The 17264-nt window shown below is 38.5% G+C and overlaps 7 protein-coding genes across 7 annotated transcripts; 4 read left to right on the forward strand and 3 right to left on the reverse strand.

The window, feature by feature from the left end:
- Nucleotides 1–2665: 2665 nt before the first annotated feature.
- ATG13 (serine/threonine protein kinase regulatory subunit ATG13) lies at nucleotides 2666–4720 on the forward strand (the record flags this gene model as incomplete). The annotated part of the gene is made up of 1 exon (XM_451687.1): nucleotides 2666–4720. One exon carries the CDS (start codon nucleotides 2666–2668, stop codon nucleotides 4718–4720), a length of 2055 nt encoding a protein of 684 aa, XP_451687.1.
- Nucleotides 4721–4870: 150 nt separating this feature from the next.
- PZF1 (Pzf1p) lies at nucleotides 4871–6289 on the reverse strand (the record flags this gene model as incomplete). The annotated part of the gene is made up of 1 exon (XM_451688.1): nucleotides 4871–6289. One exon carries the CDS (start codon nucleotides 6287–6289, stop codon nucleotides 4871–4873), a length of 1419 nt encoding a protein of 472 aa, XP_451688.1.
- A 399-nt stretch (nucleotides 6290–6688) lies between these two features.
- Nucleotides 6689–7296, forward strand: RPO26 (DNA-directed RNA polymerase core subunit RPO26; the record flags this gene model as incomplete). The annotated part of the gene is made up of 2 exons (XM_451689.1): nucleotides 6689–6708; nucleotides 6840–7296. 2 exons carry the CDS (start codon nucleotides 6689–6691, stop codon nucleotides 7294–7296), a joined length of 477 nt encoding a protein of 158 aa, XP_451689.1.
- A 111-nt stretch (nucleotides 7297–7407) lies between these two features.
- On the reverse strand, nucleotides 7408–7872 carry MLC2 (Mlc2p; the record flags this gene model as incomplete). The annotated part of the gene is made up of 1 exon (XM_451690.1): nucleotides 7408–7872. The coding sequence occupies one exon, from the start codon at nucleotides 7870–7872 to the stop codon at nucleotides 7408–7410; it is 465 nt and encodes a 154-aa protein (XP_451690.1).
- A 392-nt stretch (nucleotides 7873–8264) lies between these two features.
- Nucleotides 8265–12470, forward strand: SKI3 (SKI complex subunit tetratricopeptide repeat protein SKI3; the record flags this gene model as incomplete). Its single annotated transcript, XM_451691.1, has 1 exon — nucleotides 8265–12470. The coding sequence occupies one exon, from the start codon at nucleotides 8265–8267 to the stop codon at nucleotides 12468–12470; it is 4206 nt and encodes a 1401-aa protein (XP_451691.1).
- Nucleotides 12471–12531: 61 nt separating this feature from the next.
- Nucleotides 12532–14505, reverse strand: RPC82 (DNA-directed RNA polymerase III subunit C82; the record flags this gene model as incomplete). The annotated part of the gene is made up of 1 exon (XM_451692.1): nucleotides 12532–14505. One exon carries the CDS (start codon nucleotides 14503–14505, stop codon nucleotides 12532–12534), a length of 1974 nt encoding a protein of 657 aa, XP_451692.1.
- Nucleotides 14506–15391: 886 nt separating this feature from the next.
- Nucleotides 15392–16474, forward strand: QCR2 (ubiquinol--cytochrome-c reductase subunit 2; the record flags this gene model as incomplete). The annotated part of the gene is made up of 1 exon (XM_451693.1): nucleotides 15392–16474. The coding sequence occupies one exon, from the start codon at nucleotides 15392–15394 to the stop codon at nucleotides 16472–16474; it is 1083 nt and encodes a 360-aa protein (XP_451693.1).
- Between the last annotated feature and the right edge of the window lie 790 nt (nucleotides 16475–17264).

A 17264-nucleotide genomic window follows, 5' to 3' on the forward strand; every position in this document is an offset into this window, starting at 1 on the left:
AGGTGATACCACGATCAGCTTACCACACGACTTCCCTGCAGGTTCGATTGCTGTATTCAAAACAAAACAATGCGGAGTTACCGAAGACTTAGACGAATTTATTAGAACTGGTGCTTTAAAAGCCTCTGAAAAGTTGAGTTTACATTCATTGAATGCGGTTTTGTACAGATGCAGTGCAGAAGAGTCTGATGTCAGTGCTAACAGAGGAGGTATATATACGGTGCCAGATTATGGTCCACTAGTGTATTGTGGGCTCCAAGGATGGGTGTCTGTCTTAAGAAACATCATATTTAGTAATGATCTCGCTCATCCATTAAGCAAAAACTTGAGGCTAGGTCATTGGGCTCTGGATTACGTGGTAGACCGCCTTGACTATTATAGGGAAATGCCTGGGATTTCTGAAATCCAACAGTGGCTTAAAGCAAGAATGGATCGCGTCAAGAAAGTTCCATACTACTTGGTCCCGCGTTTCTTCGCATTAGTAATTGGTATTGCATATGAGGTTTGCAGATTTAGAGCTATTTACCAGATGTCTGAGAATATTGGTCTCTCAAACCTTTTTGTGCAACGCCTTGCAATGACCTCGGTGCAAATGGTTTCTGTGATGACTTCAACATCTTTATTACCTGATCAAAATGTTTCGTGCATGGCTGCTGGTTTACCACATTTCAGTACACACAATACATGAGATGCTGGGGTAGAGACGTATTCATTTCTTTGAGAGGGTTACTTTTGGCAACAGGACGTTTTGATGAAGCAAAGAACCATCTTCTTGCTTTTGCTAAAACATTAAAGCATGGTCTCATTCCAAACCTTTTGGACGCTGGTAGAAATCCTAGATACAATGCAAGAGACGCGGCATGGTTTTTCGTTCAGTCAGTTCAAGATTATGTTCAAACGGTTCCAAATGGAGAAAGCATCTTGAAGGAAAGGGTCTCAAGAAGATTCCCTAAAGATGACCGTTACATTCAATGGACTGACCCAGAGGCTTTCAGTTACGAATCTACTATTGAAGATATTCTCTATGAAATCGTTTCGAGACATGCCAAAGGAATCAAGTATAGAGAAGCAAATGCCGGCCCAAACCTTGATAGAGTTATGAAGGATGAGGGTTTCAACGTTGAGGTGAAAGTCGACTGGACAAATGGATTAATATTTGGTGGATCACAGTCAAACTGTGGTACCTGGATGGACAAAATGGGTGAAAGTGAGCTAGCTGGCTCAGTTGGTATTCCAGGGACACCAAGAGATGGTGCTGCTATTGAAATCAACGGGTTATTAAAAAGTTGCTTGAGATTCTTAAGTGAGTTACACGAGAAGGGACTCTTTAAATACGATCATGTCGAAAAGCCCAATGGAGAAAAGGTTTCGTTAAAAGAATGGAATGATCTAGTCTTAACAAACTTCGAGATGAAATTCTACGTTCCATCTTCTGAAGATGAAGATGATCGATATGATATCGATGCCAGTTTAGTGAACAGAAGAGGAATTTATAAGGATTTGTACAGATCAGGTAAACCATACGAAGATTATCAATTGAGACCAAATTTTGCCATTGCTATGACAGTGGCGCCAGAACTTTTCACCCCTGACTATGCATACAATGCGTTGAACATTGCAGATGAAGCCCTACGGGGCCCTGTTGGAATGAGGACGTTGGATCCAACGGACTATAACTATAGACCGTACTACAGAAATTCCGAAGATTCGACAGATTTCCACACCGCGAAAGGCAGAAACTACCACCAGGGCCCAGAATGGGTATGGTGCTATGGTTACTTTTTGCGTGCATACCATCACTTCCATTTCCTCTCAAACCCATTAGCTCAAAATCCTTCAAAGACCTTGCCATCGTCGTACCTCTACCAACAGCTATACAAGAGATTAGACGGACACCGTAAATGGATTAGAGAAAGTGAATGGGCGGGATTAACAGAATTAACAAACAAAGACGGGGATATTTGTCAGGATTCATCTCCTACTCAAGCATGGAGTACTGGGTGTCTCCTAGACTTTTTCTACGATTTATGGGACCGATATGAAGATTCGCCTTAATAATTTACTTTTCTCTGCCTAACCACTTACCCTTAAGATTATAAAACAGATAAAAACAATAAAAATCATAAGAAATATATATATGTATATATATGCAAGATCATAGCCAAACTCATACTCATCATACTTATATATTATGCATTTTAAATTTACAAATAACCGAAAACTGCCCCTCCGGTTCTGTTGTCTGGAAATCTTCCTCTTAACCACAAGGAACTGTGGTTCTTTCTCCACTGTCATCCCAAATCTAACGGTTTTCGTTTGTTGATAGTAAAACAAGCCAGAGAAATCCTAAAAAATAAAATAACAAAATAGATAATAAGGAATTTGGATATAAATAATAACTACGTAAATAAGGGAAACCCCTTGAAAGTTGGAACATTGTGAGTCATTAAGCACCAGTTATTTGCCAAAGCAAGTTTTCACATAGAGAGAAAGCTTTTACAGGACAAAACGGTGGAGAGAAAGCTTTTGTAAGTGGTAGGTTCAAATGAACAGAGCGGCTTGAATAAGACATTTTTACATTTGGTTTAATATTAGAGTGAAAGAGATTAGTTGTTCTTACTGCTTTAATAACACTGACCATAAAAAAGAACAGGCAAACTTCAGGATGTCAGAAGGTGAAGTTCAGGTGATAGAACTCATAAATAACTTCTTTCTTAAGTCTGCGCTTCTACTTGAGCAGTCCAAGGTAGCACATAACTTTGATACGGAGGAGGCGCTGAGGGATGGGAATCATTTGTTTAACATTGAAACTCGCGGCGACCCTCTGTTGGAGGCTCAGATCCAGCCCTGGATCACGTTTGATGGAGTGAAGACAATGCCGCCATTAGTAATAGAAACGTACTTGGATCTACGAGCTTTGCAACCCAACCATATGGTGTATCTTCATGACGCGGATGGTAATCCATGGATGGTTTGTAAAGGGGGCAAGAAAACTGAGATTGTACTGGAAAGATGGCTTGTAGAACTTGATAAGCAGACGATAGATGACTCCATCGATTCAAATGATCCTGAAAACTTGCATAAACAATTGGTATTGTTGTTCCGCTACTTGTACACGCTTACCCAACTCTTACCTGCCAACGACATCATTACCAAGCCACACAATTCACAACAGCCCGCACTTATAAATGTTCAAACTAGACTACTTGACGGTTCTAAGCCTATTCTCTCTAAGGGGAGGGTCGGTTTAAGTAAACCTATTATTGCATCATATTCCAACACAATGAATGAAACAAACATTGCTTCACATCTAGAACAACGAAAGATTACACCGATAAAAACTACATTTGGCTCGTTGCGTATCACGGTGTCTTATAGAAAAGATGTCGACTTTTATGTTATTGATTCAGATGATTTACAAAAACGATACATGACACCATCCTTATCTAATGAAACTACCACGGTACCTGATAGAAGGGCTTCATCCAATTGTAGCAGATCTATGTCAGTTTCCCCCAAGACAAATACCATCAATGCGACGCTTTTTCCCCTAGAAGGTTCATCGGCAAGAAGGCAATCCATCTCTTCTAAACTGCAACCTTTTAAAGTTGGATCAGTTGGGAGTGGCTCGTTTGTACAGAGTGGCAGTGCCCAGTCGACTACGAGTCTTGTTCCAAGTTTATCAAGGAATGTTTCGAGTTCATCAGTGGTTGCTGCGTTGAAAGTTCAACGTGGTAGTGCCGGGTCTACTATAGTAAATGGTGATGTACCACCAGAACTTTCTAGTGTTGGTAGCGGATCGAAATATTCTTCATCTTTTGGCAGGATCCGCCGTCATTCTAGTATTAGAAGATCAGAAAGTTTTGACAGGACCGCTAAACCAAGGAAATCCACTGAAAACCCACCGGAAGATTTGTTAGAGTTTGTGAAACTCTTGGAAGACAAGAAAGAGTTGAACATGAAACCTAATACAATATTGCCGCAACAAGATATCTCAAACTCATTGATGCGATTTCAGTCCATGAAAAGTAATAACGATGCTCTTAGCGATAACCTTTCGATGAGTATGTCCATCGACCAGCCTAATGTTAGGTTTGGCTCAAATTCACATTCTCCAATACCTTCATTTTCACCAAATTATGGTTCCATTCCCTCCAGGCTATCTCAAGGTAGTAGAAACAATAGTAATGCGGAATTGATTACCAGCAGGAAAAGCTCATTGGATAGACACAAGCATAATCTATTGAGCAGAACTGGAAGCAACGTTGACATAAACAGGAGAGGTTCTGTAGGAACTATGGAAACGACTAATGAAGATTCTAAAGAGGACGAACAGTCTCACATGAAAGGAATGCACTTCAGCAATGAAGCAACCATAAATAAAGATGACGATGAGGATGAAATGTTAATGAAACGTTCATTTAACGCTGGAACATCTACTACTGAGCAGGTTATGGGGTCGCCCAGATCTATAAGAAGTATTTCTGTAAGTTCTTACCCAAGAAACCAGCTTCCATTGAAACATCTCAACCTCTCTCACCCTACAACATCGGCTACCACTACCCATGCAAAATTTCATAAGAGTGAAATGAGCCCCGACCCACTGCACACAGAAGGAGCACAACCGCATACTAGCTCGCAACATCATAATAGCTCTCAAAAAAATGATGAAGATGATGATTTGTTATTTGTTATGAGTGATATGAATCTAACCAACTAATAATGACATCAATAATTAATATTAATACAATGGTTTCACGACCTCAAACCATTCTTTCAAAAATGCATTTTATAAATAATTTATACTTGAATATATATATGTGTATATATATAGATATAAACATCACATACAAACTTCACCTGAAATTTTTTAAATCTTCCTAGCGTGGTCATTCTTAGAGGATTTTTGGTTCTCGTCCTCAAGAATCTTCATCTTTAATTCATGAATCTTGTGCTTTTCAATATGAGTATCGAATTTTTCTTTTGATTTGAATGTTCTGTTACAATTGGTATATGGACATTTTCTTTTCTGACCCACTGTATTCAATAACAATGATTTGGTTGTCTTCCCTGACTCAATATACTTCTTTATCTTTATTTCTGCTTCAACTGATCCAAGCTCGTCAACTTTCCGTTTCTTTGAGAAAGAGGGGAAATCAAGTAACGTTTTTTTCCCTGAACTAAAACTGTCCTCCGTTTCTGATATCTTTATATCTGTATTCACTTTAATATTCGTATCTTCATCAGCGTCCGTCGGCAGTAATAGCAATTCTGGATCTACATCTTTGTGACTTTCTTCATAATGTTGTACTAGCTGAGTTTTCTTCGCAAATGATGTATCTGGACATGAAGAACATTTCCAATTCTTAGTGACCAAACTCTCGTCATGAATCATCATATGATTCCGTAAACCTGATTCAGCAACACAAGGTTTCCCACAAATAGGACATGGTAATTTCGGATGGCATTGTTTAATATGTTGTTGTAAAGAAGACCAAGTGGAAAATACGTCGGTACATGAAAGAAAGTCACATTGGTACATTCCGGTAGATTCTGGGTTGTGATGCTTATCTATGTGATTCTTCAATCGATAAGGCCTTTGGAACGTCTTGTTACAGTGAGGGCAGGTAAGTTTCTTTTCGTGAACGGACAAGATATGCGATCGGAGTTGTGGATGTTTGTAGAATGATTCGTTACATCCCTCATATGAACAGTGGAAGGACTTCGTATGTGTAATTTCATGTCTCTTTAACTGTTGTCTGGTTGTGACACCTTTCCCACATATAGAACATGTGAAAGGTTTATCATCTGTATGAGAGAACATGTGTCTATTCAGATGCGATTTTTTCGCAAATTCTTTGCCACAAGTGTCGCATTTAAACGGTTTGATTCCATGATGCACGGTGAGCTGATGCTCCGTGAGCAAACTCGGTCTTGTGAACGATTTGTTACACCCTTGATAATCGCAGAAATATACTTTAGAACGCTGTGACGATGAAACTGACACAGTGCTAGTCACACTGGCCATACTCATAACACTATCCATGGACTCTGATCTGGTTAGCGGCGGTGTAGGTACACAACATTGTTGATCATCATCGTTTTCACCAACAACATTCTGCCGTACCTCATTTTCCTTATTGTATGTCGGCGCGACCATCACAGATTCATCAGTAGCTACTACAACGTTGCCTAAATAGTCCATAACTCGGTTGGGTATTCCGTGTATCGGCGTGAATCTCCTTACCCAATCGCACCTCATCGCCTGGGTTTTTTCTATGAATTTCATTTGAATCTTATTTTGTATTTTCAATTAGGGACGTAAAACTGTAATAATCATACAGAATAGACAGGGAAAAGAAGCAGCTACCACCTCCTTCTGAGAACTTCAGTAACTGTGTACTACTAGCGATTCTCAAAGGTAATGCAAGCAAGACAAATAGGATACCATAAATGGGCTGAACCAGTAACATATTCATACAGTTCACCACCTCATCTCGAAAAGTGTTGATAATCGTTTCTTTTACTGTCACAATCGATTTTTGAAAAATTTGGAAAAATTGGAAAAAGCTTCAAATGAAAATGAGCTAGCGAGTAACACAGTAACACGATGTGGACGATAAATTGTCTTATCCAGGTCTTTATTGTTGATCAGCGGCATCAAGGATTAGCATCTTGATAGATAAAGATGTCAGACAACGAGGGAGCGTATGTTATAGCGATTTAATAGGTGTTTTTCCCTATTATTTCTTCGTAGAAGTTGTCTTCATGAATAGTTTTACTAACTAGATGAGTATGCGTTGCTGAATGTCAATTCAAGCACAAACTATCTAATACAGATTTAATGACGGTCCAGAGAACTATGAAGATTTTGACCAAGAGCATTTCTCAGATTACGACGGATTTGATGAGGGCGAGGGTAAGTTTGGCGATGAGAACGGATTAGGCACAGATGAAAACGGGAACACGATAGTTGCTGGAGGATTTGGTCCAGAAGAGTTCCAGCAACAGGAGGCTCGTCGGAGAAGAACTTTGAAGGAGAAGGCTATCGCCAAGGAAGATAGAACTACAACACCATACATGACAAAGTACGAAAGAGCCAGAATTTTAGGTACCAGAGCCTTGCAAATATCTATGAACGCACCAGTGTTCGTTGACTTGGAAGGTGAAACCGACCCATTGAGAATCGCTATGAAAGAATTAGCAGAGAAGAAGATACCATTGGTCATCAGAAGATATCTTCCTGATGGATCGTTCGAAGATTGGTCGGTTGAAGAACTTATCGTGGACTTGTAGAGAGCATACCATAGGCATCTTTAAAATAGAAAACCCCAGAAATATTAATAGTAATATATGTGTATATTATATATGAAAAGACACTGTAAATTTAGATATATCCACTGCGAATCATTCACTGATAGATTGAACGAACTTTTCTCCCTTAAATACTCTTCGGCCAGATACTTGTTTCGCAGAAAAGTGTGCCAATACACGATCCAGTTTCGCAGGGTCTTCCAATCCGACGTCCTTTAGACATTGTTCAAGCTCAGCAGAGTCACACAAGAGCTCTTCATTATCTGAGAATGCCTTAAGTGCTTCTCTGATCTCGGTTGGGTCTGGCATTTCACCCATACATTCGCTCATTAACGACAGATACGCTGGAAATGTTAAAGTTTCGTCAGGAGCTAAGCTTAACATTTGTTCCACATCTTCTTTATTATCTGGTTTACCCAATCCTCTCAACATCTTTGCAAGATTTGATTCTGATATCATTCCATCTCCATCGTCATCTATTAGTTGGAATGCTTCCTGCATTTTCTTGATCTGCTCTTGTGTAAACTGGGAAAAAGTGACCGAACTACTCTTATTCATCGCGAAGCTAGTAAACTTGTTCTCACTATTCCAATGTATATAAAGATCCAACACTGACCTTTATTTGCTAAAGTACCCGTTGTCTCTGTAACGAGATGCTATTCTGTGTTTTTTGGTTCAGATGCATATGTCTAAAACGTAAATAGTGAATAATCTTTCTAACTTTTCTAGATTTCGAACAAAAAACTAAGCAGAGCCAATCTACAGAATTCAATTGACTACATGATATTAGTAAAAGTCAAGAGAAAAGATACCTAAGCTACTGCATACCATCGTGAAACTGACCCATTTATAACATCAATATCCTGATATAGACTTCTTGGCGATTAATTGAGTACAAAGTTTTTGATTAACGACAGATTTGGGATAGTTTTCCAGTAAATCAGAAAACGATGTCAGCAGTGAAGAAACTGTTGAAGAATGCAAAGACTGCATTAGCAGATTCGGATTGGGAATATGCCATTGAGCTTTCCGAGGAAGTATTAGAAGAGGATAATGAGAACTACTTTGCATACGTTTTTCTAGGGAAAGCAAATGAAAGCATTGGTCAGAACGTAAAGGCAAAAGACAACTACCTTAAAGCCATTGCCTTGGACGATACAAATGTGATTGCTTGGAAAGGTTTATTTGTGCTATTTAAAAATGCACAAAATTTGAGAGAGGTCGTTGAGTTTCCCAAGTATTTCAAACTTTGTGAAGATTACGCTGAAGTGCTACTTCAAAAGCAGTTATCCCTTATTGACCTGATAAACGATATCAGAGTGATAAGAAGAAAATACCCAGAATCAGAAGAGATATTTTTGGAGAGTATCAAACCAGGTACCAAATTTGGTGAATTGATTGGCGGTGAAATTATGACTCCTCGTGAGATTCTACGGAAATTGTTAACACTAAAACAAAATTCTGAACAGCAAAAAGCTTCTAAGTTGATTAGCGCTACGCGTATGAAAATCAGTGTAAATGATCCAGATTATCATTTCAAAGTAAACTCTTCAGCATGGGAGGTCTACAAGGACTCGGAAGTTGATCAGTTATTTGAGCAGTTGATAAATATCACAGACGATGATAAAAAGAGAAGAGATCTTGAAATTTCATGGTTAGAGTATCGTATAAAATTGCTAAAGACGATGCCTAAAGAGATGAAACCATCCTTCTTCCCCGTAGTGAAAGAAATGGTGGATAATATGGTTATTGTCAAACACGATTCCCTTTTGGCTTGGACTTTATATTTTGACTGGAAAGACTACTCGAACGTAAATACTATGGAAATGGATGTGTGCCTGAGCTTTATACAGAAATTCCCAACAGAACCTTTGGCTATGGTAATATATGCATGGATATGCTCTAGTATCTCAAGTTACGATAGTGAACGTTTGAGTGTTGATATTTTAAAATTCTCCGCGAACGAAGTGCAACTTGAATCAGCTGATGAAAATGAGCGTGATGATGATGAATCAGAAACTGAAAATATATCAAACATTATTGAAGTGGAAGATGAAGGCACGAATTGTATGACTGAGGCTAACGTATTAGAAGTATTGCAAGAGAATATTCTTAAATGTAAACAAAGCATATTGGCAAATAGAATCATTTCTCATTATTATGTTTCTCATAATGAGTTTCAGCTTGCGATTCCGTATATAAGATCTGGGACTTCCGCGGTAGCTTATGCAACGAGGGATCTTGGAGCATGGTTGAAAAATTCCAAATTTGATTTCACATTGTTATACGCCACTACATACACATACTTCGAGGCTCCAAAAAATCATAACATTGCACTTTCATTATTTGACAAAGTGCTCTTAGAAGATCCCAAAAACGCACAGGCGAAGATGGGCAAAGGTTTGATCTTCATTGAGATGAAAAACTGGCAAGAAGCATGCAAATTTTTGAAGGATGCTGTTGTCGAGTTTCCCGATAATTGGGAGATCGTTTCAGCTTATGGGTGGAGCTTGTTACACACAGGAAACACTCAACAGGCAATTAATAAATTTAGATTGGTGTTGGAGAAGGCGCCCAGTAATGACTTAAAATCAATTGAATTTAGGGCACTCAACTGTTGGAGAATAGCCAAGTGCTTGCTACATGATGTCCATGATGCAAGTGATATCGAACTGATAAATGAAGCCTATCAGACTTTGATTCGTGCCTTAAAGATTTCAGATAGCTATGCTCCGGCGTATTCCTTATTGGGCTACATATATAACACTTATTACTCAGACGAAAGCAGAGCATTCAAGTGTTTCTTCAAAGCATTATCAATAGATTCCAGTGATATTGAAGCAGCCTTCTATATCGCAGAAAAGTATTGCGCAAAGGGTAACTGGGAAGCTGCGTCGGCTGTCTGCGAAAGACTTGTAAAGGTTGAGTACATTAAGAACGCTTTGCAATCTATAAGCTGGCCGTACAGGGTGTTGGGTATGAGTTGTTTGGAAAGGCAATTGTATGCTGAGTCCATTGAATGGTTTCAATCCTCTATTAGAGTTTCATCCTCTGACGTTGAATCATGGGTTGGTTTAGGTCAAGCTTATCTAAATTGTGGTCGTGTAGAAGCCTCAATCAAGGTATTTAAAAAAGTTCTTGAGCTAGACGAAAATCACCATTTCGCCTGGTATTTCCTCGCAATCGCTCTTTCAGCATTAGGAGAATTTGATAGAAGTATTGAAATTTTCGAGAGGTTAGTAAATACTGATGATTCTGAAGAATGTTTTATGGTCTCTGAGATATCTACACTCATAGATTATGCCACAGAACTATATTCCCGAGGATATTTGTTGAAAGCAATTGATGTATCTTCTAAAGCCATTTCGAAAATTGAACATGTGATATGCTTAATATCTGCGAACTTACAGAATGTATGGATTTCTCTTAGTAAAGCGTTAAGAATATTTGTTATCATTGAATCTCAGCTCGATAATTTGCCTATTGATTCTCTCGTAAAGATCTTCAGCACTGTACCTATGTCAACTGAAGTTACTGAGCTTACTCTTGATGGAATTTCGTTGGATACAATTTTGGCTGATGAATCTTCTGATAATATGACTATTGCCCTTAAGTTCGTCGTTCTATCTGCTAAGTACCCCCTTCTTATGGACAATTTCAATTCCATGTCTAAGACAGTTCATGCCGGTTTATGGTACAATCTCGGCTGCGCTGAACTGTTGGGACTATTAACCGTTTCGGAGGATAGTTTTCGTGATGCTGCTATTCATGCATTTAAAAGCTCGATTCGCTGCCAGTCGAATAACACAGAATCATGGATAGGTTTAGGTATCGCAACAATGAATGTCAGCTACCAGGTTTCCCAACATTGTTTCATAAAAGCAATTGCGCTAAATTCCAGAGAAACAGGAAGCTGGTATTGTATGGCCATGTTAGCTCTAAGCAATAACGACACTGATCTAGCCCGCGATATTCTCATGAAAGCCCAAAGCATCGCTCCTGAGGATTCTCAATCATGGCTAGGGTTGGCTTTGATATATGAAAAGGAAGGCCTGGCTACAGACAGTGCAAGAATGTTTGCCCACGCCTACATACTTGCCAATAGTAAATCGAAGGTTGCCCAACTATTATATGCCAAGAATGTTTTAGGTAGAAGCATAGGCAATGGAGATAATGAGAGAGATATTATTGCACAGCAAGAGCTTTCGTCGGTGGTATTTGGGCTAAGCCAATACCTGAAGAAATCTCAGAATGATGTCTTTGCTACTCAGCTTTCGATTTTAGCATTGGAAAGACTTCATGATTTCACAACCGCAACTTCATTAGCGCAACATCTCTCCACTTTAGTTGAAGAGAGATTTGAAAAGACCCAGGACGAGAGTGAACTACTCAACTTTGCTTTGCTTAAGACACAATTAGCCAGGCTCTATTTAGGATACGCAGATTATGAAAATGCCATTCAAGCTGCAACGTTCGCCTTGGGTATCATAGAATATGACGTTACTGCTACGGATATTACGAAGGCAGCTATTATTTCTAACCACGTTGTAATTGGTCTTGCTTCTTTCTTTAGTTCCGATGTCGACGCTGCATTAGATCATTGTAATATCTTGCTTACCTTGTCACATGAGGTCAGTAATGTGGCAGTATTAATCTTCAAAATATTACATTCCATGCAATCCGAAGAAGCTTCTAATATTGGGCTCCAAGAACTACTTGATTATGTTGATACGCACGGAAATGATTACACCATAACGTTAACTCTTGCAGCTTTCTTTATCTTGGAAAATCGCCCTGAAGAACTTGCAGAGCTAGCGAAACAACTGAAAACGTTTTCTCCCTCTGTATTGATCAAAGACACACATAAAGATATCTCTTTCTTGTTACAAGAAATTGATAAGCGTCTAGAGAAAAAGAAAGACATTACTTTCTTATGGCAGAAATCTAGTTTCCTCTTCCCCAACAGTCCGAATGTTTGGGACAGGTTGTCATCAGAAATTGCTTGCAGAGTCTCATCATCTGGACAAAATAGAATAACTCCTCTTCATTTAAGTCAAAAGCTAGTCGTGTGTGACTCCTTGACGAAGGTACAAAAGGCAATCTTTTTGTGTCCATGGAATGCGGACGCTATTAATGCATTAAAAGGGTGTTTTTAGATGAGAATATATGCTAAATGGTATATAATCGACCTTCTTCAGCTGTCTATTAGGGATTGAATCAGAATAATTTGAAGACTTCCCATAATGAAAGTAGTCTATGTCTACGAACTAGTCCATTTAATTCTCTATCGTTTACCACTTTCAATTGATTGATTTCGCTTGCAAGGAGGAGTTCCATTTCTCGACCTTTTACATCATCCCTATTTGCTTTCTTCAAGAGCGTTGCATTTTCCTCTTTCAAGGTTTCCAATTTAGATATGAGCCTAGCAAGATTCCAGGTAAGATTTAGTTTCATGGTATTGAAAGCGTGTTTTTCCTTGATTCGAAATAAGAATACAGCTCTTGAAGCAGCCCTATCTACAGTTCTTGGTACCTCTTGTATCTCTATCGCGTTATATTTGACCAAAGTACCGATGACAGTTCTAACGTCTTTCTCTCTCATAAGTGATGTAGTTGTAATTGTTCTTTCTGTACAAAGTCCATTGTCTCTAATACATCTTAATACTCGATGTGATGATGGTCCCAAAGTCGATGCGATTATTGAATCATAAGTAGATGATTTCAATATTGGGATTAGAGATGAGTATGGGACGAAAAATTGACCGGGTTTTGATTCTTTGATAAACGGAATATTCGCAGTTAACAGTAATCGCAGATGGCCATTCACTAACGATACAGAACGAGGATCACTATCATCTTCGTCGAGATCTAGGTTGGCATCTCCTTCTTCATTTTCTTCCTCACTTTCTTCCATAACGGTTGGCAATGGTGGTACTACGAAGCCATCTTCTGTTTTGATTCTTTTCTCAAATTGAGGTGGTGATTGGTTATGCTTTTGTTTTCGTTTTAATGACTGGTTTGAGTGAACTAGAGTACCTCTTAAATCCAAGTTGCTTGGGAGTCTTCTCGCCACATCAAGTGCAGTGAATGAAACACCTTTTACATTTTCTTCGTCAAGTTTGAGGTCTTCTTCCAAAGAAGTTCTTTCATCAAGGTCTTGGAAAAGGCCAGTCTTGGAAAGTGGATGACTCAACCCGTTGGAGTGTTGTTCTGTCATGGAAAGAGCTACAGCATAAATTTTGGATGAAGTAGTTCCAATTCTTGATTTGGCAAACTGGACTAACTGGTTTGATCTTCTTGATTTCAAGTATCTCTCCAAATTGAAAGTCAAAGAAACAGATTCATTAACTTTTTTGAAACCAGTTCCTGAATCTGTTAAAAAGATCTTACCATTTGAATCCTGGGATGGAGATGATACAATTCTGTTGAACTCCAACTTGGCCTTCGCTTTAGCCTCATTTCTTTTTTTCAAATCCGACTGTGTGGTGTTTTTCGGTAATTTCTTGTACTCTCGTAGATAAAGCATATTCCATAAATCAACGATTGGTGTATAATGGATCCCTTGCAAGGGAACCAAAAATTCCAGATCAGCCAATCTGACGAAAGCTTGGTGGATATTGAAAATATCAGTATCATTGGAATTGGATTCAGACGCTAAATAATCTTTTACGGTAAGTGATCCAAGGGCGAGAACGTTATGAATAATTTGTTGTGCGATGTTGACCAAGTGTTGCTCCTCATCCTGGTTGAAATATTGAACAATTCTGTCGCTGATGTCACCCGCATATAACATAAGGAACAAACCTTCTTCGTTAAAGTAGTAATAAAGGGTCTTACGACCAGAGAGTGAGGTTTCTTCCAAATATTGTACGCATCTTAATTGAATCAAACTGACCAAAACGGTTTTAATACTGGACAACGAAAGTTCTGGTATGAAAGAATGAATTTCTCTCGTGGAGAGTCTTCCTTTGTTGACCAACACGGATAGAACAGTACTGGCTCTTTCACCAAGATGGGATCTGGCAAGTTCAGAGTATAAAAACGAATCTGGGTTAAGAGTTCTCTGCTCTAATGAAGAGATATCGATTGGTTCTGGTGATGTGGATGTGGATGGTTCTGCGGCTGATACAACACTTGCACCACCATTTGGAACAGCCGCATCGGGGATCAGGGCAGCTTGGGCAGCACTCATGTCAGTGCTTGCAATAACAATTGTTTATTTTCCTACCTTTTCTACAGTCGAGCCACCTTGTTGCAGTAGTCATGCATGTATGCGATGAGATGAGATGAGATCAATTCAATTGATAGATTTTTTTTTTCTTTCAATACGAATGGATGGGTCTTTCAAGAAGATCGAAAGAAACAGGCAACATTATTGTAAGTCACGTGGTCACAACCACGTGACTTTTGTGTTTCTGTGTCACGTGACATCTCATCACTCACGAACCAATCATTTCTAAGAACCGTGTCCAACCATTTTTTCTTCAAATGGTTTACCAATACCCTTTCACAGTGCATTACGCGATTCCTGTCTGTTCCCTCTCACTCCCAGTACGTTCCGCTAAAACCCGATATCCCCTTCTTACTGTGACTCCAAGATGGTCTAAGCACGCTTCTCCTTTCTACAGAATCAGCTCGCTTCTTCTCTGATTCCTCTGTAGAGATCAGTCTTCACATCTCGAAATATCTTTTTTTTTTCAATTTTTTTTTTTTTTGTTAGTTATTGGATTTTATCGCATATAGCTTTATTCAATAGGTTCTTGAAAAATTTATAACAAAATATGACAATTCTACTTCAAAGTTTAGAGCTTTTTGTTTGAAGATTGGTTTTGATTACAGGTTTTGTAAAGATTTGTGATTGATATACTATTTTGATTACTTTGTTTTACTCGTTACTCTGTCAGTGTACTTTTTTTGCTCTGTTTCGATACTTATTTTGTGTGTGAGTAAATATTATTTGAGTTTGGACATTAAAGGAAAAGTAGAGGAAGACCTTTTGATTAACGCATAATTGATATTGATATTGATTGATATTCTGACTCCCAAAATTAAAAAGCCCATAAACATATAATATAAAGATGTTGTCCAGTAGATTACAATTTGCCCAGCAAACTGCTAGAAAATTCAGTATTTCCGCTAAAGACGGTTCCGGTAAACTATCCACTTTGGCTGTTAAGGTTCACGGTGGTTCTCGTTACGCCGACAAAGAAGGTATTGCCCACCTTTTGTCCAGATTCAACTTCCATAACACCGGTAACAAGTCTGCTTTGAGATTGGTTAGAGAAAGTGAATTGTTGGGTGGTAAGTTCGAATCCAGTGTTGACAGAGAATACATCACTTTGAAGGCTACTTTCTTGAAGGAAGATCTTCCATACTTCGTTAACGCTTTGGGTAACGTTTTGTACAAGACCAGTTTCAGACCCCACGAATTACCAGAATCTGTCTTGCCAGCTGCTAAGTACGACATTTCCGTTTCTGAAACTAACCCAATCAACAAGGCCGAAGACTTACTTTACAATGTCTCTTTCAGAAAGGACTTAGGTAACACAGTTCTATACAGAGGTGTCGAGAAGGTCACCTTGGATGATATCAAGGCTTATGCCAACAAGGTCTACACCAAGGAAAACATTGAAATTGTTGGTCAAGGTGTCAACGAAGCTGACTTGAAGAGATTTGTCAACGACTCTTTGATTGGTTCTTTACCAACTGGCTCCAAGTTGGCTGCTCAAGCTCAACCAAAGTTCTTCTCCGGTGAAGCCAGATTAAGTGCTCCAGGTGCCTCCGTTGCCGCTATCGCTGTTCCAGTTACTAAGGAACAGTTCGCTACCTACGAAGTCTTGGCTAAGTACCTAACCTCTGCTTTGTCCGAATTGTCTCCATTAATTGACTCAGCTAAGTTAGACAAGTACGCTAATGCCGGCTTGTTCTCTTTATACGTCAAGGGTGAGGATGCTTCTGTCGTTGCTGAAAACATAAAGAAGGTCGTTGATACCTTGAAGAAGGATGTCGACATTTCAGCTGCTAAGGAATACACTGCCTTGCAATTATCTTTGGAAAACGCTCCAATCGATGTCTCTAATGTCAAGAATGTCAAGTTGGACAAATTCTCTTACGCCGCTGTAGGTAACGTCGCTAAGCTACCTTTCGCTGATGAATTGTAAATTTCATCACAGTTAAAAATAACTCACAGATTTTAACCTTTCTCCTACTAGCCAAAGTTACACACATAGTACTTTAAAACTGAAAAAAAAACAACAAACAAACACACATATTCATGAGAGATGACAGAATCACATCACTGAAATGTTTAGAAACGATATTACATTTCTATTGTACATATTTTTTATTATCTTTTACCTTTCGTGGCTTTTGGAAACATTGCAACCTAAAAGAAACCAATAAAATTCAAAAACAAAACTCTCTAAGATTCAAAAGAACACCTTTAACCTTTGGAAAAACTGGTGATGTTAAAAGAGAACCCGTCAATATCTTAATCTTTTGAAATGTGCAGAAGCCACTGATCAAATTCAACAGTTCTGTTGATTCATACAATCCCCATCACTGCTCTTAAGAAAAACAATCAAACAGAGGTTGTGGTGATATTGCAAGAACGTTGGTTTAATACGTAGTGTGTCTTCTTGCCGAACCTATTTTTATTTTCACATATCATCTTAGAAACTTATCACTTATTTATTGAAGTATATATCTCTGAACAAATATCAGTTAACATATTATTGAGAACTAGCAAGTGGAAAGAATATCATAGATTACAGACAGAATAAAAAATAATAAATGATACATTTGGATAATTACTACAATTGACGTTCTAAAAAGAAAATCATAACGGAAATAATAAATTAAGTTAAGTTAAGGTAAAGTTTAACTAAAGTCTTTAGTGAATACTGAATGATTAAAGAGGTTCGATAACAGTTCTCAAAACTCCATTGGAAA

This window comes from Kluyveromyces lactis (assembly GCF_000002515.2).
Source record: "Kluyveromyces lactis strain NRRL Y-1140 chromosome B complete sequence".
NCBI lineage: Eukaryota > Fungi > Ascomycota > Saccharomycetes > Saccharomycetales > Saccharomycetaceae > Kluyveromyces > Kluyveromyces lactis.